The sequence below is a fragment of the Chelon labrosus genome, assembly GCF_963514085.1.
Source record: "Chelon labrosus genome assembly, chromosome: 19".
Classification (NCBI taxonomy): Eukaryota; Metazoa; Chordata; class Actinopteri; order Mugiliformes; family Mugilidae; genus Chelon; species Chelon labrosus.
In genome coordinates this window covers 4,751,398-4,776,785 of record NC_140352.1, presented here as the reverse complement: position 1 = coordinate 4,776,785, position 25,388 = coordinate 4,751,398, and the positions used below count along the sequence as shown (strand labels likewise).

The window sequence follows — 25,388 nt, the reverse complement described above, 5'->3', positions numbered from 1 at the left end:
CGTGCGCTGTGCCAACGTTTATGTGTACAAGATTAACTTTTTGGTAAAAAATGTGCATTACAGACACTCATTATGATATGAGAAGGCACCCCACTCTGAAAAACATTCACATCCACATCACATAGTGTGTGTGGGTTATCTTTTTCGCACAATTCCATGTGTCTGTTTGTTGAAGCAGAGAAAAGAAAGGAGTTTGTGTGATTTGGAGTTTTTTGGGGGAGTCTGTAAGGGTACTCGTCCACCAATTGATGTAATGAAAATATAACAGAACATGGGTGCGGCATGTCTAGGGCCCCGTTGGCCTGCGTGCAGGCAGCAGATGGCACAAACTTGAGGAAACTTGACATCAAAATTACAGTGCGCTGCTGGATTGCTGGTGACACACACCCCACTGCACCTCTCCTCCCACTGGAGTGTGCATCAAATCACCAAATAACAAACAGGCCTCAGAGAAAGGGAAAATAAAACTCACTGAAAAATACCTCTTTGCAATGTGCCTACACAAACATTGGATCCTGTGAAACAGATTTTATACAGCTGCCTGAAATACTTACACAGCGAAACCTTTCCAAGGCACAGTTTATGTGTCAAATACAGTTCGAGGCGGCGGTGGCTGAGCTCGTATTTCTCTTCTTGGAGCCGTGGAGTAGGGCTGTGTTTGCTATTTCATATCAATAGAATCACCAGTTGAGATTGTGCAGGGGCTAATCACATCTTCCTTTGAGTAAGCTTAAGTCCCAAACCGTATCTGAGTCAATTTTTACACTGGCCCCTCTAATCCTTCTCCCTTTTGATGTTTCCTGTGTAAAATCAATGAAATATACAAGAGAAAAATGCTCTCCTCTACCTTCATCTTGGACGCTTTCAAGAGACCAAAGCCACCAAAAAGAACTAGAAGCTACCCCGCTGATCTCAGGAGTCACAAAAAGAGGAGCTCGTGTCATGGGTGCTAGGACTAGCCCCCTTGCTATGCTCATGTATGCCCTCAGTAGCTCCATATGCCAAGAGAGCTGCCAGGGGAGTGGACAGGCGAGCTCAGTGACTGCCAATCTGCAGATGCAGGAGCTGTCCGCTCATGCATATTAAACCCACACCACCTGCTCGTCGTACATCACACCCTGCGTTCTTGGTCCCAGGAATTTTAATCAACTGCACTGACAGGAAGCCACTCTCTGGTCTGGGTAGGTGAATCATTCAGCTCCTCTCCCCTCGCTCCCATTGCTGCTGAGATGAGGATGCATGTTGATGTTGCATTTCTCCAGCATCCCAGCGTTCCCCCGAGGTGGTTGAGTGGCAGGGAAAGAGTGCAATATGGCGGTGAGGCCAAGGAGAGAGAAGACTGCCGTGCCGTTAAAATACAAGGATTTCCGACGGCGTTGGTTTGTTTTTCTTATCAAATGCTCCTGCTTTGCATACAGCCCCTCCTTCCCTGTTGTCCTCTCCGGTGTGAATAATTGCTTGCATCTCGCTGGATTCACCAGGAAGAAAAAAAAAGAGAGAAAAGCAGCATCGATATCTTGCGATCTAAATGACTCCATGAGTTTACGTAGTGTGGCAGAGGAAAACCTGATTTCTTTTTCTTTTCTGTTTTTCTTTCCCCCCTTGATATGTTTGCACATGAAAAACCACATAGAGAAAGGAGCGCTGCATTAAACAGTACTTGGACTCATTTCCAATTCAAATATATTTGCTGGGCATAAAAAGGAAGCACGGTGAAGCACGGTGAATGTCCATGGAAGGATCGTTAACGTTCCTATTTCACACAGAAGTATTTTAAAACAACTTCTATAATGATCATGAACCTGATAACGGCGCACCTCAACTCATGAGCATGAAGAGAAATCCGCATTTCCAGCCGTCGTGTCAGTTAAGATGTTACAGTTCAGCAAATGAAGACACAATTAGCCAGTCGTCCGGCTGCACCTCTCAGTCACTCTGCCAGGTTCTGCTGGCACAGCATAATCCTCTCGAACCCCCAGGATTAAATTTTTATGCTATCTTTTTTAAATATAGTCTTCAGAAAAGGCAGATGGAAACGGGCACTGCCAAGACACGACCAAGTGTGGTATCAGCAGTGTGGTAACAGTTAGCTGCACGTCGAGCGAGCCAAGTGCGCTTTGATAAATGGTTTGTTAGCGCCGCTACCAAATTGTAATAAGAAACAAATCTTTCTATGGACGCATGTTCCGCACGTTCACATAATCACACACACACACACACACACACACACCAATTATAGATCGTAATCGTATTTGTTAATTAGTATTATTAGTGAAAATAAAGGCTCCGGCGTGCTGCTGTGTTGGTGCTATGCAGAGCTTTGCAGATGCACATCTCATTGCTCTAGCTGTGTGCTGCCGCTAAGTGGTACTGTCAATAATGATGAGGAGCAACCACAAATGTAGACTGCTCATGTTTGTGCTGTTATAGACCTTGGGCATTGCCCCTGCTGCAGGAAAGACTGAAAAACAGTGGTGTATTGATACAGTATTTTTATATATAGCCATTGTCTGTGCCTGTCTGGTGTACCCAACCAGCTGATCCCCTTTGCCCCTGCAGTGGTTTAATCCCCTTAATCTGTCCTTCTGCATTGACGTCGAGCTACGCTTATGGACCCCGACCATAAATCACTCTCAACCAAAGCTAATTGCTGTATGTAGGTCTTATTAAATGATGGATGCATTGTTTGTGAGGTTATATCAGCTGCTTCTAATCTAGACTTTTAGGTTTTCGTACGGTAATGTCTAAAACTGGTCGTTGTCGAGCATAAATCCAAACATACCCAGGTGTATGCATGCATGCATGAACGAACCGCGTGTTCCGTCAAAATCTCATAAGACTTCTTAGAAAGGAACATCTCGCACGCGGGCCTTCGTGGCTTTTTGTGCATTACTTTGAGTGCATTGTGTTTTTCACAACCCCATTCGTGGCATCCCATTTGTAAACGGCGATAAATTATTAATTGCTCAGGCCTTCCTCTAGCAACGCCACAGGTATGTATATTTCAGCAAAACTTCAGCAAGCTTTAATTTCTGTCTCATTTCCTGCATGTCCTGTCCCGGAATCCAAATTCAAATTTAATATCATTGCTGAAGCAGAAGCACTAAAGTGACCACGCTCATTAAATATACATTTGATAGATCCAGATTTATTTCTGCAGTTGCTTCTTATTCTCCGTTATTTGCTCAGTAACTAATGGAGATAATGGCATTTAAGTACATCAGCCATTATTAAATATAAGCTAGGGGCACTCATCCCATTCTTCACAGCTTTTATGTATTACTCCTGGAGTCAATAGGTGTCCGTTCAAGCACCAGAGACACTACAGCAAATTGCATGTTTGTTTCAGTTCATGAGATCATAAGCAGTAGCATCATTCTGTCCCTCCTGGTGGTATATTATGTTAATTACGCCACAAATTACAATCAATGAATCAGGATAAATTATCTGTCTGGTTCCATATTACTGCTTATGGGTTGTGGAGACAAATTAGCGCGGGAGAAATTGCATCTAATAATATTGTTATGTGTTTGAGCATTCTTATAAACATCATTACTGATTCTAGTCTTAAACGGGAAGCCGGTAAGATTTGGCGAAATTGCATTTACTAACTGCCACTCGAGGATCTGGGTGCCAAAGGGAGCGGCGTCCTCGCTGTTGTCTGTTTTGTGGTGCACGTTCATTGGCTTGCATTGTAGCTCCATAACTGACAGCTGAGTCAGAGGAATGTGCAGCTGTGATGACAAATTACCTTTGAGAGACACCGAGGCCTAGGGCTATGTGCTTAGAGTTCATGGTGCTGATATTAACCTGTTAATATCTGAGAAATCTCACACCCCCTTCAGTGTTCCTTGTATGCGTTACACGTACATTCGTAATAATGCATTTTGTTGCGCACACAGCTGTCAAAGCAACATAGCATTACTAACATCTACTCCAGGGCTGTCAAACATATGGCATGGCAAGCTGGTCCAATCTGATAAATCTGCGAAAATTATATGGAAGACATTAACTGCAATTTTTCAATTAAAGCAACTGCTATTCCTAATTTGGTCACTTGCACAAGACTGTATAACGTGTCGCCACTTCCTTGCATTGGCCAAACTGACGGGGATACGGGTGGCGCCATCTTGCGAGTTTGGAGCCAGAGTCTGATCAGTACAGTCCCATAGTGGAGCCACACAGAGCCGCAATATCGATGAACTGACCACACTTCCTCCAGACTCACTCAAGTTCTCGTTTTACTAATACTACGCTCTGCTCTACCTCCACCAGTTACAAGGAAATGTTGGATTATACGCTGTACTTATTTTTATTATTTATTTTGTTTTTAAACTTTCATGGTCTCTTGGGACCGCTTTACGGAACGGTTGTCACGGCAACTGGTAGTCGCCATTACGTCACATCCTAAAACAAAACTTATTCAAAGAATTGACACTTGAACATGCATCAGCATTGTATTAACTACCTGAAATTGCGGAAACCATCCTTGAAACAAAGTTATTTGATGTGTATTTTAGTGTTTTAGTTTGGCCCAAGTCCCGCCCACTAACACGGAGGAGGTGGAGCTTATGGCCTATACTACAGCCAGCCACCAGGGGGAGCTCTACTTGCTTTGACTTCACTTTAGAGGAGCAGTTCTGCCTTCCATCTTTATATACAGTGTATGGTGTAACCCAACGCAGAGACCCTGAACTTACCATCAGATGGCAGCAATGCGCCAAAATTACACCAATTTTTCTTGAAAGAAATTTCAGGTTGTTCATAAAAAAGTTTATTATATGTAAACATTGTCATGACATTCTTCTTTGCAGTAAAACAAAGGGAAACATTTTGCGTTGTTATTTACAGGTTAGTACACTGTTATGTTACAGGTCCGGCCCACTTGAGATCAAATTGGGCTGTATGTGACCCCTGAACTAAAATTAATTTGAAATACCTGATCTACACAATAAGATGGCCAATAGTACATGAGCATTTCAATGATATTTTAATGTTCTAGTGCACATGTTAGGAGAAAGAGAAAGCTCCCAGAGCTTTCCTTCTATCTGCAGAAAACCTTTGGACTGAATGTAATTCTTCCTCGTCAGTCTCAGCTCCCCTGATGTATGCTCTTCTATTGGACATGCAGGTTGTGTCTGACACATTGCAGCTCCAACAGAGCTACAGGGCACATCAGACAACAGGCGAGCTGTTCCCTCTGCGGTACGGGCATGGTGGACTCGCAGTGTGGTCTCTCTTGCCTGCAAAACAACACTACCTGCACTGTGTTCCTGGGGTTGTGGAGCGAAATTTCACGGTCACATGATGATCCGTTTGCAGCAGGTTCGGAAGCAGGAGGGGGCGCGGGGTTTGGGACTGCAGAGGATGACGTCTCGTTTGCACAGCCTGAACTTTATTCAAGACTCACCCAACCCAGGGTCAGGAGATAAAGTAGATAATTAAAGGTTTTCATTAGGGGGAGAATTGTTCCTTAAAGGTTTAACCCACATGTGATGTCTTCTGGGGTCTGCCTTGTTAACCCGCTACTTCAGGCCTATCACTGTGAACACTTTAATAAAACCTTTTTAGTTCATCTAATAGCGATGCTATTAAATAATGACCAGACTCAATGATGTCTCAGTAACCAAGAAGAAAAATAATACTTAAATCCTAAATGTGGCTTCAGTTTAAATTTTAATTATAATTTCTTTTGCCCAACTTCGTAAAAAATCTCTAAATGTTAAAATAAAACACAGGATCAAACGGTTAATGTGCTCGCACACATACCGGAGCTGGAAGGCAACCCCACACTGGACAGGAGTGAGAGACAACTAGAGCACCTGTGACAAATGTCCAACCAAGTGCCCATCACTGGGCTGTCATGGCGACCAAGGCCATGTGCTCTTTAACCCTGCTTACAGGCAGCGGCTGCCACTTTTAACCAAGTGTCCCCGTGGTTCCTGCGGCTATTTGTTTGTGCCATGTCAGGGACAGAAGGTCTCCGAAGGCTCGTCGTCCTGCTGATCATGCAAGGCGGACAGCGCGGCGTCGAACGCACGTGCACGTTTCTGTGTGTGTGTGTGTGTGCAACAAACACACCTCACAAGGCTGTGCTTCAATGTTCACACAGAGGTTTAGGTTTATACTTATTGAGCGGCGGCGTCTTAAAGTAGCGTGCAGTCAAGGCTAAAAGAAATGTTTACGGTTTGCACTTTTCTTCCCTCTGCTGTGCACGCTGCCCACAGCTTCCAGTGTCCTCTATTATATATTTTTTTTCAGTTTAAATATTCATGTCTAGTGCTCCCACCACTGTTGGTCTTTGTAACAAACAACATATAGCATGGTTTGCATTGTAGATGGAATATATTACTTCTTGGAGAGCTTTTCAATGAACCAATAGAAGCTGTCTTACAGTGCTTGAAACATAATTTAATATTAATAGCATGTCACCAAGACGTCCTTAAGAAATGCCATCTTTTTTTCTTCCTTTTTTTGCAAAGTACAGTTTCTGCTTGTTTGAGATCACACAGTTGATGCACTCACCATTTAGTAAAATAATAATTGCACCAACCTCAACCATTAGCTTCCAGTAATTTTGAAAAGTTGAGTTGCTTACCTTAACTTTATATGGAGCTCCAATTAGTGGCTGTTTATGAGGTAGTTTTAATCTTGACCTTTTGGGATTTAACATTTTACATTTTTTTAATCACCGTGTTTTGCACTTTATTCATTCAAAAATGCACCAACAGCTGTTATTATTCGTCTCTTTAATAAGTAAGCGGTCCAGTAATTAAACGTTCCTTGATTCCTGAAGTGCTGCCAAGTTCAAATTATTCGCAAAGCTTTGTGACGGGCGGCACTGCCGAGGCCGGTGCGCCGTCCGTATCCGCCGCACTGTGTGTTTCTCTGAATATGGTTCTGTCCAAAAGGCAGCGATGCATGATGGGTAAGCAATCAGCAGGCTCTCTTAGGACTTTCCCTTTACGTAGTAAGGCCCTCTTTGATGTGTGCTGCAGTAAACACAGCCGGTTCTCTCCGAACCACAGCGTCCTGAGGGATGAGGCTGAGCACAAGAACACTAATGAGCACATTAGAAGGAAGCCATACGAGGAAAATGCTACAGTTGTAAATGGAATTGTCTTTCGTGTTGTCTATAGCAGGGCTGCTCTGTCTACAGTACGATTATGCATTCAGCTGCATCCTCCACTGAATATATATCCTGTTTGTGTGCAAATGTGTCCAGAGTCTGTGCAGAATGTACCGAATCGATTCCTCTCCGGCTACATGAAAGCATCACGGAAGGACTTTAAAATTGGATTTGAATCGAGGCGGTAAAGATTGTAACGTAACCACCCCTTTCAGCCGCTCTGTAATTAAGAGTTGAGGGTGATCAGGCGTTGGAGCGGCAACGCCAAAGTGGGACTGTGAAACAAAGGTGAGAAACGTCACCGACAATAACCGAATCAAACCGCTGCAAGTGGAGCCGTCGCCGTTTATTCCATTTAAGATAATCACAGGGCGTTGGGGAAGCCATGCACAACAATTGAACCTGAGTGGAAAACAGAGCTGCTGTGCATTTATCATGGCTGACCCCGAACTGTCACATGTCAAGATGCTTGTGTTGTTTAAATATTTGTGCTTATTTTATGGAACTATGTCTTGTTAAAATTATGTTTTTCTTCTGGTATATACTTTAAAAAGGAAAATATGTCAGCCACCACCATAATACCTCGCATACATTATGCAGCATATCATTGGATCGCAGACTCCCACCCATTTTTCAAGCAGTTTTAATGGTTGTAGTACTGTAACTTCTTCCCTTTTTACTACATTAAAGCTGGATATGTCTGTGTCCAAGTGTCACTGATAATTGCCTCTACCTGTAATGTTGCCCTTTACACCGATCAGGCATAACATTATGACCACCTTCCTAATATTGTGTAGGTCTCCCTTGTGGTGACTCATCAGAGAATGGACATGGGCCTTCTGAGGGTGTCCTGTGCTGTCTGGCAACAGGATGTTGTTAGTGGGGGGGCCTTTGAGGGGAGGGGCCTCTGTGGATCATCCCACAGATACTTGATCAGTTTGGGATCTAGTGAATTTGGAGGCCAGGTCAACACCTTGTGCTGTTCTTCATGTTTTCCTAAACCGTTTTTGTGGCTGCATCCTGCTGGGGATGGCTGCTGCCATCAAGGAGTGTCATTGCTATGGGGTGGGGGTGCCTGGTCTGGTCTGGGTGGGTGCTACATGTCTAAGTAACGTCCACATGAATGAATGCCAGGTCCAAAAGTTTCCCAGCAGAACATTGAACTGTCACAAGATGGTTTAAATGTTATTTAATTCTCCTGTCAGTGGTTTTAATGTTGTGGCTGATCGGTGTATGTTACACATGTTGCCCCACCCCTACTCTTAGAAATAAATGCATCTTTCAGAATGACAACATCTCATACTTAGTAGAGATTGTTGGATTTATTGATTGAAAGCGATTCAGCAGCAGCGACTGAGATAGAGTACCCGGCTCCGTATTCCTTTCAGATAAGTCTCACGCATCGTCTGAATCTGTGATCCCCCTGCCAGTAGATTCCTTGAAAGTTACCAGGGGAATCGGCAGTCTGAGACTGAGAGACGTGAAAATGATTTCAAAGAGTTCAGGATGAATCACGCTCCGGCTTCTGCTGCCATTTATTAGCACATTTTCCACCATGGATTCTCGCAGCTACCTAACGGACTCGGCTTCATCGAGTTTGCTACAGGTTTGCTCAGGCTGGGTTTTATTTTGTAAAAGGCTTGATTAAAGTGTTGATAGATGAGCCTAACCGCTACTTGTATGTTTGTCATAATTAGTCATGACACTAAATCTTCACGAAAACTAAAAGCAAGGGACACACAATTTATCAGCTGTTACCTCTGTAATGAAGATTAAGATTAATTTGAATAAAGGGATATTATTTCACTGCTAGCTTTAACTGGCTGACTGCTTGGATCAGTCGCAGGGTTAACACTGATTTATTCAGAGTCGGTCCCTTGATAGTCATGAAAACAACACAAAAATTACTACATCAGAAATCAAAGCCGCGTTATCACTTTCTTCTTCTTTGGCAATCAAGGAACACACTTTATAATCTTGCTCTAATTCTGGTGGAATTAGAGGAGTGCAGCGTTTCAGACTGGTTCCCGTTTGACAGGCAGTCGTTCAAATGTGCCGGAGTTGCGCTTTTTTAATTTTTTTTACGCTGCTGATTTTTTACCGTTACTTGGCTGTCACAGTGATGAAATGGAAACCCATAAGAAATTGACAGCCTGCAGTGCTGAAGGACAAACATCTGAAGATGACTTGTTCCTGGACGTGGCCAGCAGGCCTGAAAGCGCGCGGGTAATCCTTTAAAACTTAAAGCTGGGTTTTTCTTAGAGGTAATCAGTACCGTCTGTTTGTCGGTCTCACACCTACTGAAGAATAGCAGAACATTTATTTTGTAGACAGGTGAGACACTTTGTGTACTTTATACTGAAATATGTGCAATTACTGTTAAATACACTGATCAGGCATAATATTATGACCACCTTTCTAATATTGTGCGGGTCTCCCTTGTGGTGACTCATCAGAGAATGGACATGGGCCTTCTGAGGGTGTCCTGTGGTGTCTGGAAACAGAATATTGTTAGTGGGAGACCTTTGAGGGGAGGGGCCTCTGTGGATCATCCCACAGGTACTTGATCAGTTTGGGATCCAGTGAACTTGGAGGCCAGGTCAACACCTTGTGCTGTTCTTCATGTTTTTTTTTTTAGTTGTTCCTAAAGTGTTTTTGTGCGTGTGTCTGTGTCAGGCTGCGTCCTGCTGGGGATGGCTGCTGCCATCAAGGAGTGTCATTGCTATGGGGTGGGGGTGTCTGGTCTGGTCTAGGTGGGTGCTACATGTCTAAGTAACATCCACACCAATAAATGCCAGGTCTAAAAGTTTCCCAGCAGAACATTGAATTGTCACAAGATGGTTTTTTAGTTGTTCCTAAAGTGTTTTTGTGTGTGTGCCTGTGTCAGGCTGCATCCTGCTGGGGATGGCTACTGCCATCAAAGAGAGTCATTGGATTCAGTTCAATTCAGTTTTCTTTATATTACGTCAATAACAATACAAATAGTCTCAAGGCGCTTTGCAAAATCCGGCCTGAAAACCCCCAGAGCAAGCATGTAGGCGACAGTGGCAGGAAAAACTCCTTTTTAATAGGAAGAAACCTTTAGCTGATGATGTTATATGACAGTTTGATAATGAATAAATCTGTTTGTGACAGCAGTTGTTCTGTCACAGGTGAGTTAGATGCTATAATGATATGCTTAATGAATATAAGCAGTATCATAGGCAGGTTGTGAGAGTTGTTCATTCAGGTAGGAGTGGATAACTGCAGGAGGCCATGAAGACTGGGCAGGTTGATGGGACCACCACTGCTATGGGGTGGGGGTGTCTGGTCTGGTCTAGGTGGGTGCTACATGTCTAAGTAACATCCACACCAATGAATGCCAGGTCCAGAAGTTTCCCAGCAGAACATTGTGTTGTCACAAGATGGTCAATGTTTTTTTACTTCTCCTGTCAGTGGTTTTATTGTTGTGGCTGATTGTGCTATTCTATCTGTGCTGTTTCCTTTGGAAGTTTCCCTTATGTAAAACAAACCTGTCTGTGAAGACTCTTAGTCACCAGGTCATGGTATTTAAGTCTAAAACAAAGGCAGTTGTACTTGCTTTAGGAAACCTGAAGTTGTTTCAGCCCTCATCCAGGTGGATTCTTTATTTCTAAGTGACCGGTGGAGAGTTAAGGTTTTGATTTCAGATCATCTGTGGGTGTGGAGACATCATACATCATCATCATCGATTCCCAAACCGATGTGTCACCAGTGCCACGGTGACCTTGTGTTGTTCGAATCCTTCCCCCTCTGCTCTGTCAACAGCGTGTGACAAATGAGACGATGCTGGAAATAATACTCTAATGACACATCGGGAAAAGCTTTCTGCGCCGGCTCTGGTTTTCTCGCGGAGGTTTAAGAAGTTCCTCATGTGTCTTATCACAGATTATGCAGATAGTAAAGATCTGTTTGGTATCTGCATGACCTTGGCTTTTCATATGTTAATATACGAAGGGTTACGCCCCCACAGCACAAAATCAATTTCCTCTTTTGTCGGTAAAGCTTTGCTCTGTGCGCTTAAAACCCTGAACCAGTGACCTGACGTAGTGGGCGATGTCTTTGAGTATCAGTTCTGTTAATTTTCACATTTAGTCGCGGCTGCTTTCTGAATAAAAGATACGAGGGACTTGAAAAGCGCTGACAATTATTGCAAGGGACGTCCGCACCAATGGGGACGATGTGTTCTATTTTCTATTAATAATGTTGCATCTTGGAATAGATAACCTTTTAAACATTCCACTCTGGGAGTTTGTAGAATTAATAATACAACACGCAATCCAGTGTCTTTAAAGCAAAAGTGAGCGAAAGAGTCAGCTCGGGCTTGAGGACTACTTTCATAAGTATCACACGCTGGTGTCTGAAAAACAAGAACTGATCCAAAACTGATTTTTTCGCTCGCAATCAAAAAGATTATCCGCGCATAGATTACAGCGCTGCACTTTGACATAAAGAAGAGACGCCGCCGTTGCGTCTGAAGAGCTGTCATTTTGAGAAAATGGGGGAACTCTTTTAAACGATATCTTCCAAAGTTTTTGCTCTGCCAGAGGAGAGCCTCCTCTCGGTCGGTCCCTGGAGCGGCACATATCTCTTCTTGTGTTCTCTCTGATCTCTCATCATCTCTCGGGCCTTACATCAGGAGCCCCAGATTTATCGATCAATAGCCGTAAACAAAGCATAGATTGAGCTGGACACTGGGGCACAACAAACGGATTATCGGAGTTTTTGTTTCTCTGCGTGCAATTGGTCAACGGGAAGTCTGCCAAAAAAAAAAAAGAAAAAGTGTGACACGCAAAGCAGATCAGGCATAAAAGATGTGGCAGACTATGGTGTGTGAGCAGATGTGTATTTCTGTATTTAAAAGGTGCCCGTGCACGCAGAATAAACGGATGACAGTAGAATCACTCGCGTAATCCAATTGTATTTGCAAGGTATCGGGCATAATACTAGTCAATCCAATTTTAGCTGCTTGACTACATGATGGCACAAGAGAGCTGCTGAGGGATCGTTTCTGTGACCGTATGCATGTGTGCATACTTGTGCATACTTGTGCATGGATGATTTCTGATGATGGGACATCTGCACACCGCCAGCGCGCGCTGCTAACATGTTGCCGTGACGTGTTTGTCCGACTGCTGTGCACGCCTCGCAGGGTGGAGGACCCTGCATTGCAGTGGCTGTACATGACAGCCATGGTCTTTATGTGAGAGGCGCTCAGGGTCAGAGTAGCTGAGGAGAATTAAAGCTCCAGGCCCATCGCTCTGTTGTGTGTCTTTGTAGCACTGGGCGAACATATAGTGAGACTGGCTTACCTCTAAAATGATTCCAGTGGTCGGCATGTGTTCATTTTATGCAGCTTAATGGAACGAAAAACAAACAAACAGCATGACGATGCTGATGACAGTGACGCATGTTCATGTAGTCGGACCAGTAATTAGCTTTTTCTATTTCAGCAGGACAAAGTCAGAAACCATCGAGCCTAAAAATGCTAATTTTAATCAGTCCTTAATGAAGGACGTTGTTCCCAGGGCTACTCCGTCCTTAAGCCCACTTAGACGTAGAAATCAACAGGGACTGAAGTCTTCAATCTGAGCACAGTGGTCATTTCAGGACAAAGAATAAATCATTATAGACGCCATAGATGCGATAGCCAAGCAGCCCTGTGCTGTTTGCAGCAAAAAAAAATTGCTAACTGCTAACGGAAACCCGCAGTAGATCCAGCTCTATATACAGCAGTGCAAAAAACTACAGTCCTCGGACATGCAGCTGATTCTCAGCGTATAACGGAGCATGGGCCACGCATGGAAGTTGCACTTGACTGTATCGTACTATTTAGTTTTAGAAGTAGGTGGGGCTAGCGTCTTGCAGCCTGCAGCTTCTCCACAGCACAAGATTAATCAAAGACAACCGTAGCTGCACCATTAGCATGTCCATAAAACAAGATTTGTCGATTCCACGGACACTGCACGTTGACGTTAGCTTACTTTTCAGACCGAGAAACTAGAATGACCAACAGCTATCTCTGTGATGTCCTTCACATCTCCGCCACCAATTTTGTTCCTGCCCTGCCAACTATCCTTCAGCCCGAAGAATCAGTGTTCCCACTGAGTCCTGAGTCCACAACAAAGACTTTAAAAAAAGTATTCAGGTGTTAAGACCAATTACTTTGCATAACTTTGAAATACGCCCCTTTTTTCCTTACACCCTACAGCCTCCTCAAATCCAAAGGTGATAAAGCTTTTGCCTTCAGTGCATCAGTGGAACAGTGTGTAAGCCTATAAATGACTTTAAAAACTTCTCAGGCCTATCATACTTTTGCTCTCCGCAGTTCTCTGCAATGGGGCGGACATTTGCAGTTTGTTTTTATATTCATTTTGCTATAAAAATGTTTTATTTTTATGTTTTTTTTAAAAGGTGCCACATAAAATATGCAACACAGAAGAAATCTATGGCATGCCATGTGAAGTCCCACATCAAAGAAGCTGATTGAGAAAGTTTCCCGTTCCAATTAGCTGCGACTTAAGATGCAAAAGACTGAGGAAGTGGACCCTTTTTTTTTTATTATTGATCCGGTCCAAAAATAACCAAATCTGTCTCTTTTTGTCTCCGTCTCCAGCCCTGGCCCCGACACTTCCTAGTCTACGTTCGGAGGTCTTCAAGCCATGCGTGGAAGACAAGGACTTGGCCTTTTGTCTGAACGAGGGAGAATGTTCCATCATCGAAACTGTGGCTGGGGTTCACAGACACTGCAGGTGAGTGCGCCGGTGCTTGTGCGTTTGTGTGTGGGTGACTGAGCGAGGCATTTTGTTTCCTTCCCAGCACTGATGTTTCCTCTCTTTGCCCTTCCCCTCAAATCTCCAACCTTGGGTCACTTTCATTCGTGCTGCTTTTCCTTTTTTTTCTTTTTTTTCCATCTCCACTCTGGCAGACTACGTTCTTAGAGAGATGAAACACATGAAACTGGAAAATCGTTGTGCAAATGCACCTAAAATGCACTGAAGATCGAAAATCACCCAAACTACTAACCGAAGGATCAGAGATGCTTTGGCGGCATTAGATGTGGCTGATTCTTCTGATCTCCGCGCGTAGCCGAGTAATGGAAAGAAATATTTCCACACGGATTCATCTCGGAAGCACAAACCTCTGTCTCCACTCTGAAGTTCTAGCAGTCTTCTAGGATGGCTTTCTCCCCGTGTACATTATTAACCCCGAGATCAATTTTCTCTGATACTCTCCAGTGCATTTTAATTCAAGTGGTTTCTTTGGTAAAAATAGATTTTAAGCTGGAACTTTTATTGTCTTTCTTTCTTTACTCGGGCAGCCACTCACGCTGTGCCTGCCCAAGGGAATTAGCTCCAGCAAATGCATAAATTGCTGCACTTGGACACATCATTATAACTAAAATGCCGTCAATTACCTAATTTAAATTGGTTTAAGGAGCCGCTGCAGTCGCCGGTTATTTTTAGTGGCTTTGACGGCTATTTTGCCTTCATTAGAAAGCCTGTTTTGTCACTCTGTCATAGCACCCAGTGATGTGTCTTCACATTTGTGATAAAGGGTAAGTAACATTTGTTTGTGTAGCACTCAGAACAGAAGCGACAAAGTGTTTTTACAGGAGGTTTATAGGGGTTACGTATATGCAATAAACAGAATAGAAAGTCATGTTTGAACACTATATTCACTAATGGTACGTTCTGCGAGTGTATCGCTGTGGCTGCCCGAGCCAAACCCATCGAAAAAGCAAAAGTAATTGAATGCGAATTGAATATTTATGCACATACATGCACTAGTAATCAGATGGCAGCAGTTGGACTCTCACCCTCTCTCTTCATTACATTTCCCCGCTAGTGATGGGAAGTTTTCTGAGAGCCGACTCTTTTGCCACGGCTCCAAAAGAAGAGTCGACTCCCAAACGGCTCTTTATTTAGTATCGTTTATAGCCTGATATTTTAGCCCAACACAGCAAATACACATAGTTTGTGTGTTGAGAAGCCCTCTTGCATTCAATGTTTTTATGAGAAGCCTAATAATTGTCTCATTTTGTACAGTTATTCCGTTACAAAAGCATTCTTAATTTTGTTTAATATTTCAATAAAACTTTAATGAACAAAGCACAGCAATCAAATCCATACACGCAAAAACAGAATCAAACTCAGTAAACAAATGGTATAAATGTCTTGGTGCAGGCTTGTGGTGGAACCTGCACTTAATATATTTTCATTTTGCAGTGAAGACATGCTGCTCTCCCATTCCCAATGTCTGTTCCCCTCTCTCTGCTTTCACATAATGGTATGATCCTCACATGTTATTGGCCACATGGCGTGCCAATCAAAACAAAGTTCTTCCCCCCTCCTCAAGCAATCAGAGATGAACGAGCAAAAGGCAAATAAATAGTGGGCTCTCACTGGATGGGAATCGACTCTTCTGATTCACTACCAAGCATCGACTCTTAAGAGACGGCTCTTTTGTGCATGACACATCACTATTCCCCGCATGTCGTCTTGTCCTATCCACTTCAAATCTCCATTTAAATCACTTTTAAAATACATGATTAGAAATTTTCTCCGAGGGAAGAGTTGCGCCAAATAAAAAAATAAAAAAAAGCAGCTCATTAGTACACCCACCTGGAATTCATTCGAAAAAAAACAAACAAGAATAAAATGAAAATTAAAAAAAAGAACCCCTGATGCTTTATAAGTGAAGCATGCATGAATCAAGCTTCTAAGCAAGACTACTGTTGAGCAAAAGTAAAAAAAAATAGACAGGAAATATGCATTTCATTAAAAACTCTGTTAATCACAGACAATTGATGAGGTAATTTAAATGAAACTGTACTTAAATTGCAATTTAAGAAAGAAATCTTGGAGCAGTCTTGGTTCATTGACATAGCTCTGAAAAAAAAAAAATACAATAAATCTTATTTTGCATGACATAAAATGATACTGATTCAAGTATTCATATAATCAACACTTGATCATTTGATAACATAATAATATATCACTTCACCGAGTGCAGACAACTGAGGCTGGCAAGGATGAAATGATAGGAGGGAGCTGCAGCCTGCGTTTAATGTCATATTAACGCACGAGAGTTTCGACGCGTCACCTGCGCAGCGACATCCAGAAACCCTGAAGACTCGTAGCATCTACGCTCCGGGCTATAATTAGCGACAGCTGAATGACTGAATGTAGGACTCAGGAAGGACTGGAGGGCCTAACCTAGACACGCTGTCTACCAATTTCTGCGGAGCTGAGTGCCTGGTGTGTGAAGGAATGATTACAGGTTTGTGAGCTCTTTTATTGAAAGGCTGGCTCTTTTGCCTGGGAGAAGTCCACGCAGACAAGTATGATCATTAAAGTAAGAAATCGCTGCAATGTGGATGTTTAATGACTTACTACTGTCCACTCAGGCTGTGTTTGTGCTTCATGACGATGAATGATGTTAGAGATCTGAACATCAAACGTGCAACAAGTGATCCACGATCTTCATTAAGCTTTCTGTTTTTATATCCACAGATCAGGCATAACATTATGACCACTAACAGAAGAAGTGAATAACATTGACCATCTTGTGTCAATTCAGTGTTCTGCTGGGAAACTTTTGGGCCTGGCATTCATTGGTGTGGATGTTACTTAGACGTGTAGCACCCACCTAGACCAGACCAGACCAGGTACCCCCAGGTACATACACAAAAAGGCTTTAGGAACATTTAAAAAAACATGAAGAACAGCACAAGGTGTTGACCTGGCCTCCAAATTCACTAGATCCCAAACTGATCAAGTATCTGTGGGATGATCCACAGAGGCCCCTCCCCTCAAAGGCCCCCCACTAACATTATGTAACCAGACACCACAGGACACCCTCAGAAGGCCCATGTCCATTCTCTGATGAGTCACCACAAGGGAGACCTGCACAATATTAGGAAGGTGGTCATAATGTTATTCCTGATTGGTGTATTATACTATTGAATTATTCCGTCCAGATGTGTGAACATGTAAGCCGTGTTTATTCACGGTGGTTAGCACTGATGTCTCACAGCAAGAAGGTTCTGGATTCTAATCCATCATGGCCGACTGGTTCCTTTCTATGTGGAGTTTGCATGTTCTCCCTGTGTCTGCGTGGGTTCTCTCCAGGTACTCCAGCTTCCTCCCACCGTCCAAAGACATGCTGGTTAGGTTCATTGGTGATTCTAAATTGGCCGTAGGTGTGAGTGTGAATGGTTGTCTGTCTCTCTGTGTTAGCCCTGTGATAGACTGGAGACCTGTCCAGGGTGGACCCCGCCTCTCGCCCAAAGTCAAAGTAGAAAGTCTCATAAGATTAAAACTTGAGTAAAGAACAAGTAGAGTACAATAAGTAATCTTAAGAATAGTACTTCTTGTGTAAATTTAATTAGCGACAAGTTTGTCCATGTCCTAATAAATGTCAAATGTTTGACACGTGAAATAAATCCTGAAATAACATTTTCCTCCCTAAATGATTTTTACCGGACGAGAATTATATTTATATAATAAAAGATTTCTGGGGTATTTGGGTCGCATTAACATTTTCTGCAGCGGTCTGTGCTGCACTTTTTATAAAGGAAACTAATTACTTCTGCAAGAGGCCAAAACAAAAACTAATTAGTCAATAAATATTTTTTTTTCTTTTCACCAGAGAAACATGTCATTGTTCACGGCCTTCACCACATGTCAAATGTGTTCATGTTTTCACCTTGAACGTTGCACCGTTTGTTCGGCTTTTTTAACCAGTCATTTGTTTACTTCTGTCTTTGCTGTTTCCTGCTGAGTCGGTGCTGAACAGTCAGCCTGTGTGAGCATGCTTGATGAAATGGCTGCCCACGGGTTTTATTTTCGGGGGATTGGACCATATGGACTGACCAAAACAATGAGTTGAAAGCTACGAATAGCTCCGGAGTCGCCGCTGTGCCATTATTATGTTCCCGCCACGGCGTACACAGTGTTATCCTCCGCTCCTCTTCCTGTCAGAGATATTGTGCATGAAGATAAATCCAGATATCGTCCGTGCAGCGTTTCTGAAAACAGGGAAATGGAGAAAGATGAAACGCAAGACAGATGGTTCAGCTCGGGTTTGAGGGGGCCAGAGATACTGCTGTTGATCAATCATCCCTCCAGTCAAGGACGGATCAGTGTCCAGATCTGAGAACTGCTGACCTCTACAGTCCTTGTTTTAAAGCACAGAAAAAGGAATGGTTTAATACTTGCCGGCTTGTTTGACATCATCTTTTCCTCAGGAGGAGAGCATAGATGGTTGGATATTTTCCAACGTGAGACAAGTAAAGATGTCAGAATAATCTTTAACCGCCCGAGTCGTTGGACGAGAACACGGTTTTGAACTCGGAAATCAATTTATTTTGTTATGAAACATTTCCTTCGCTCTCCTCCTCCTGGCCTCCCACCCCCACCCCACCCCACCCAACTCCGCCACCCTCTGCCGGATGAACATGTTTGCCAATGCTAATAAGGCTTCCCAAAATAAACATGCAAATGTGAGTTTAAGACCTACTTCCACATCAGTGCTGAGGATTTGTACAGTAAATGCGGAAGAATTCAAAGGTCTTGTAGTACGGGGGGGTTCAACACGGGCAGGGCTACCTCAGCGTGAATAGCAGGAAATTATAGCACATTGTGTGTTAATTAACTTTAAACCAAGCCATTACTTCACTGTGCTGCCAAATTCCATATCGTCTTTGATTAACAACAAATCACTTACACATCAAACCAAACCAGATTTGGCTTTTACATCAGAGGATCTCATTTTTTTCTCAACAAAAAAAAAGCCACTTAGCTCTGTGTCAGCGGAGAAAGCAAATACCAAGTAAACTGGATTGTGTTAAAGGAAAACGTTCATTAAAACCAACTATAAATCCTTTTTTTTTATCGTTAAGCTTTAACAAGAAGCTATATGGATGCAGAGTATCCATCACTGCTGCAGTACGGGTCAAGATCCCCATGGAAAAAAAATTCCAGCGCCGCGTCTCTTTGCTTCAAAGAAATCCATGAATAAAGAACCGGTGCCATTTTAAATATTAAGCAAAACTGTTAAGAATTTAAATCTCAAATATCGAACGGTGTAGTTGCAGATTCACATCAAATCTGCCTTCAGGAGGAGGAGGAGGAGGAGGAGGAGGAGGAGAGACATGGTTCTGATCTGCACCTCTGATTTTAAGATGATGACACGCTTTCCATCGGCCCTGAGACGTCAAGCTTACTGAGCGAACAAAGACTAGAAAGCATATATATTCTGTGAAAATACTAAAATAAAATAAAAAAGAGTGGGGGAATACATTATCGGGAGTTGTAGTGGAGCTGGCCGTCATCCCTAATCACGTCACCTGTTATCCCACCACAGCACTCAGACAGTTAGTGGTGGTGAGTCTAGAGTGAATCCACCACTGAAGCACTGAGCTGGAGGTGTTAGGCTGCCACGGGGACAGTACTTTCAATTAAACTGACACTGGAAGAGAGAATACAGGCTCCTATGATCCTACCGATATGGAAAAGAAATACTTGGGTTTTATACACTGATCAGGCGTAACATTATGACGACCTTCCTAATATTGCGCAGGTCTCCCTTGTGGTGACTCATCAGAGAATGGACATGGACCTTCTGAGGGTGTCCTGTGGTGTCTGGCAACAGAATGTTGTTAGTGGGGGGCCTTTGAGGGGAGGGGCCTCTGTGGATCATCCCACAGATACTTGATCAGTTTGGGATCTAGTGAATTTGGAGGCCAGGTCAACACCTTGTGTTGTTCTTCTAGTTTTTTGAGATATTCCTAAAGCGTTTTTGTGTCTGTACCTGTGTCAGGCTGCATCCTGCTGGGCTGTCAAAGAGTGTCATTGTTATGGGGTGGCGGGGTATCTGGTCTGGTCTAGGTAGGTGCTACATGTCTAAGTAAGAATGCCAGGTCCAAAAGTTTCCCAGCAGAACACTGAATTGTCACAAGATGGTCAACGCTATTCACTTCTCCTGTCAGTGGTCATAATGTTGTGGCTAAAATGTCTGCATTTACACATGAAGCACCTTTTAACCTTTCTACAGAGTTCTACAAAGCTATTTACAGTGGCTCTTATTCACCCACTCACACACACATTAATGTGAGCAGGGAGCTGGCCTGTCATTGGGAGCAACTTGGGGAACATGAACAACCTGCTCTACCACCTGAGCCACAGCTGCTCAGGTGGTAGAGCCTATTTTATTTATATATATATATATATGTATGAGTGTATCTAATTTAAAACTTGATTTGAGAAAATGCTGACTGTCGCAAAAGTGTCATGAAAGGTCATGAAAAACTCATTATCCCGCACTTTCCGATTTCATTCCAGGTTTTCACGTCACACTTGAGATTTTATTTTTTAGAAATGCTTGCACAGATCACATACAGAACGTCTCACATGACATGCATCTGGTCAGTATATTGTATGTGCAATTATAACCGTTTAAAATGTACTTAAGTTCTTGCATTTAAGTAGTAAATAACAAGGAGTACTATACGGCCTATCTGTACCTTTTCCATATGGTTAGTAGAACTGTTGCAGTGTAATAACGCAGCGTTTGCACATGAAGAGTTAAATAAAACCCACAGCCGACTGGACACCTGGGCTGTGACAGTGCAGCATGGACCTGCCACTGCTTGACAATGCCATGGCAGATCTAGTTACCTCCATAACCGTCGTTCCCTGAGTAATGCTGCATGCTGACTGTTTCTGGGTCAAAAAACACTTACAGCACAGAGTCACACGTGTATTTAGTTATGACTGAAATGGTTGGAAGTAGTTTATTTTCCTCCATCTTGACAGAAAGAAAGAGAAGAAAGGGAGGGAGAGGGAGGGAGCAGAATATATATTAGTTGCAATGAAGGTGCACTGCAGCTCTCTGGCCACCACCTGCAGCATTGTGTCATATTTTGGTGACTCTCAGCAATGGGAATATTATTCAGGCGCTGTGAAGCTGTGCATGGTTTACTAATGGGGCGTGCAGTACAGTATAGATATGATTTCTTCTTCTCGTTTGCTGCATGTGGACTTGCATGATGTGCATATTTTCTTGCTTTATATGTACATAAATACGCCCACTTACCTACATGTGCTTTATCAAAGCAGTATTCTCTCTGCCTCATCCTGCTCGCATGCAGCCAAATCCTTTTTATAGACTTAAGTGGAACATTTCTCTTGCAAAAAAAATAAAAATAAATTAAAAAATCAGCAAGAAAAATAGTCTCTTTAGCTCCTCACTGAAAACACTTCCCTTCTGCAGGATGTTTCCTAAGTTGTGCAGGCATCGCGTCAACAACACATAGACTGGCACGTGCCGCGCAGATGATGCAAAGCTGCTGCAAGTTAGCTTTGGAGTTGAAGCGGTTTGATGGCGCCACCTTCCCAAACACGAAAGGCATTGTGTGTAATTTTGCTGGTAATTCAGTATTTATCATAATAGACCGTTTGCAGTAGAAGAACCACACACTTGATGAACCGCTAGTATTCTGATTCTGATTCTGATTACTATTAGTTTTGAATATTTTTGATTCTAATTGATTTGCAGATTCATAATGGTAGCACAAAATGGAAAAAAATCACTGCGCACATGCAGGTCTAGGTCGTAACAGGATGCATTTATCATTTTAATTGGATATTTGAAAACCTTTGGCGAAATGACTTGTATGAAAGATTAGTTGCCTCTTAAAAGAACGGCTAAAACATTGAACCTTTAGAGAAAGATTTCAGAACAGATGTACTGGTCCTGTAATTATGTTCGCTTTTGGTTACATGAAAAATTGACAAGTGCACTGCGAGTTTGCCTTCAATTCTAAGTGTAGTTAAAGTCAGAGCAAATGAAACGTGGCTGCCAGACACTGGACGCGCAAAAGGAGATTCACCTCAGCCGCCGATACTGATCTTACAAAACCTAAGGCTTGTATGCTTCCCCACGTCTTTGAATATTAGCACACATTTAATGGTTTCGCTTTTATTCTGCTCAGCCTGGGCGATGAAGCCACTCTCTGCTCTGCTCTGCTCTGCTCGTGCCTTTGTGTGTCTAGCATTAAAAGCCTGGCAAGGAAAGGTAGCTCGTGTCTGCTATTACCATGGTAACTTCTTCCCTCATTAGTGTGAAGCCAGAAGCTTGGGGGAGAGAAAAAAAAGAAAAGAAGTAGTTGTTGACTCACTTATAGTGATGCTGCCGTGGCAGTTCCACTCAGATACTGTGTTGTCTGCGTTATACTTTCTGCATTTGACTCTGATTGATCAGACATTAAAATAATTGCCACCTGTTGGTGGAGGATGACGGTCCTCGTGAATAATTCATGGCAAAAAATTTGCACATTTGATTGCTTCATCCAAAACTATGCTGACATTAGCCATTAGATCATATTTAAAAGAACATTGATTTGTTTGAGGTCCTTCAAAACCCGTCTGTGCAAATTAATTGAACTGTTTAAACTAGTATTTAATAAGAAAGGTGCTAACTGTGTGTGTGTGTGTTTTCATCTAAATGCTTTGGGGGACATGCTCACCTCTCAAGATGAGGAAGCACAAGAAACTCTGCAATTCTCAGGTCCCCCGTGAGGCAAAGAGCTATTTTTATTGGTAGTTTGCTGTAGGGTTAGGCTTAAGGATAGGCCGAGAGTGCTGAGACTTTGTTTGTCTGCCTCTGTGAGCCTGTTTGTGTGTTTTTTTTTTCCTCCCCAGGACCCAGGAGATGTTGACAGCAGCATTAGCAGAATCTGATATGACAAAATGAATCATATAAATGAAGACCACAGCCTCTTAACTTTACCTTCCTGTTTTTCCCCCACTCCTCTCATCTTGCGTTTCCTGTGGGGAGTCAGTTTCAGCGATTAAATTGTCACTGCACCGTCAGACCTTGACAGGCTGCACTAATCCACGATGCTTTCGCTCCTCTGCTGATCCATCCCTGCTGGGGAGGACGTTCTCCAGGCTTAAAGCCAATGGGCCATGTCCCCCACTTCCCCGCCCAGCGGCTGTACGGAAGAGACACAATTGTAAACATTTGAGCAGACCTCACCTGCTGGCAGCGCTCTCTGACGGACACGTCACCTGGCCTCAGATATCAGTTCAAACGGTCTATTAAGTATAAGTGACTGTATAAAGAAGGACGAGCCCTAAAGCATCCTGGCTGTGCCTGACTCGTTCTAACTCCCGGCTATTTCAAAAATGTGCAAAGAGATGGAGTGTGAGTGGAGGCACTGAGGCAGACAACTAGCAACCTGTGATAGCACCCCACTGTCATTGATATCAGTTTAATGAATAAGCTATGCAGATATTAACCCCTGTATAGGCCTCATGAATGCGCAAATTAGCCATAGAGACTATTTGTTTATGTGTGCTGTAACTGTGGGTGTTTAAACATGGAGGTCTCTCTGGATTGACTTCGTTTTGAAGCCTGCCTCTAGTGGCCGTTCAATGAACTGCAGCTTTGGTTGGAAGGATTTTTTTATTGTTCAGTGTTATATGCACAGCAAGGAGATGTATTTCACTGTACAATGAAATTCTTTCTTTTGTTGTCCACAATGAATATCAAACAATGTAAAGTATAAAATAGAAGAATAAATACAAAATAATAATTTTAAAAGCCCCAAAATACAATAGAAACTGCAACAGTCAGCAATGAGTGTGCAATTCTACATGTGCAAACTGAAAATGGAAACAGTCACATGAGGCAGTCCGTGATTATAGACTAGGGGTTGTCGCCATGTCGACCAGTCTCTGATCACGTGACAATAACAACATGGACGCCTCCTAGAAGACAGGTGAGGAGCCCAGTGGGTCGTTGCAGCAAACTAGCAGCGGTTCATCAAGTGTGTGGAAATACTTCACTAAAGATGAAGCCCATACTACCGTGACATGTCAGTCCTGAAATACAACTAAAGTACTACTGCAGTGCATCTGAAAAGGCTAACGCTAATGCTAGCAGAGGAACGGTCCAAATCTTCTGTGGCTTTTGATGGTGAATTCCATTGTCAAAGTTATTAGACCTTTAGCTGCTACACTATCCCATCTAACAACACACTGTGGAGTACTATTAAATGCTACTGATGGTGCTGAGGTGCTGCATGTTTTTATACAGGCTATACATATCTGCAGCACACACACACATGAGCTGTCTGTTCTTCTACTGCAATGCACACTCATCTGAAAAGGCTAATGCCAGCAGAGGAACGGTCCAAATCCTCTGGACGGCAGTCAGTTAACAACTTCACCAAACGTCCTGTGGTAACAGAGAGAAGGAGGCTGCACATCAACTATTTATGATGTGATTTATGACGATTTATGGGCATATCTGCAGCTCACAGTGTTAATAAGCTCATGTGTTCATGTTCAGTTCTGTCGTGTTCTATTAGTTGTTGCTGCATATTACATGTATCATACTGACGGTGTTTATGGTGTTGACGTAGGCTACAGCCGACAGTAGTTTGTGTTCAAGCTTCAATTACCTTGAAGAAAAGCCTCCATAGCTTCCTTTGTGTGAGACGCTACAATATGTATTCAGGTCTGGAATATAGATCTCATTGTTGCAAAGCGTTACTTTCTACTGTGTTTTTATGTGAATGACTGGTTGACGTCAACTCGACTTTCACCACATATTAGTCCACTTTAAAAAATCCTAAGTCGTTCAACTCCTACTATAGACTAGTGTCAGCTGTTTAGGAGTCTGATGGCAGTGGGAGAGAAAGAGTTCTTTAGTCTAGCAGTCCTCCATTTCACACTTCTCTGCCTCCGGCCCTGAGGGTAGAAGTGTGAACAGTCCGTGCTGGGGCTGGGTGGGGTCCTCGAGGATGGAGGCAGCTCTCCTGTGGTGGTAGATGCTCTGTGCAGAGGTTCAGTGGAGTCCTGGTGATTCTAACAGCAACGCTTATAGAGAGCGATCAATCATAATAACAAGAGAAGAGAAGGCTAAGAAAGGCTGACCTACAGTATGCAAACGATGCGGTTACCTAGATGGAGGACTAGGATTATAGTAGGAGCATCAGAAATTATGCACAAATGAACAAAATCAATCGACTTTGCACATCCCGATTCAGGGAGAGCCTGAGATTCACGTCGCTTAATTAATATTAAAGTGAGGTGCCCCATATGTCCCGTCTTCAGTTTCTTTCTGATCAGCTGCAGGAACACAGTGTCTATGTCTCTTTCATTATCTCTCAACATATGAATTATTCACTCCAACACACTAGCTCCTTCTGCACATCTGTCATTAGACC

The 25,388-nt window shown here is 43.0% G+C and overlaps 1 protein-coding gene across 1 annotated transcript in view; it reads left to right on the top strand.

Annotated features, from left to right (window-relative positions):
• The window catches only part of nrg3b (neuregulin 3b), a 221,990-nt gene that overhangs the window by 104,104 nt on the left and 92,498 nt on the right, over positions 1–25,388 (top strand). Inside the window, 1 exon segment of the mRNA XM_084567348.1 lies at positions 13,764–13,899. Coding sequence (XP_084423474.1) covers positions 13,764–13,899 — 136 coding nt within the window.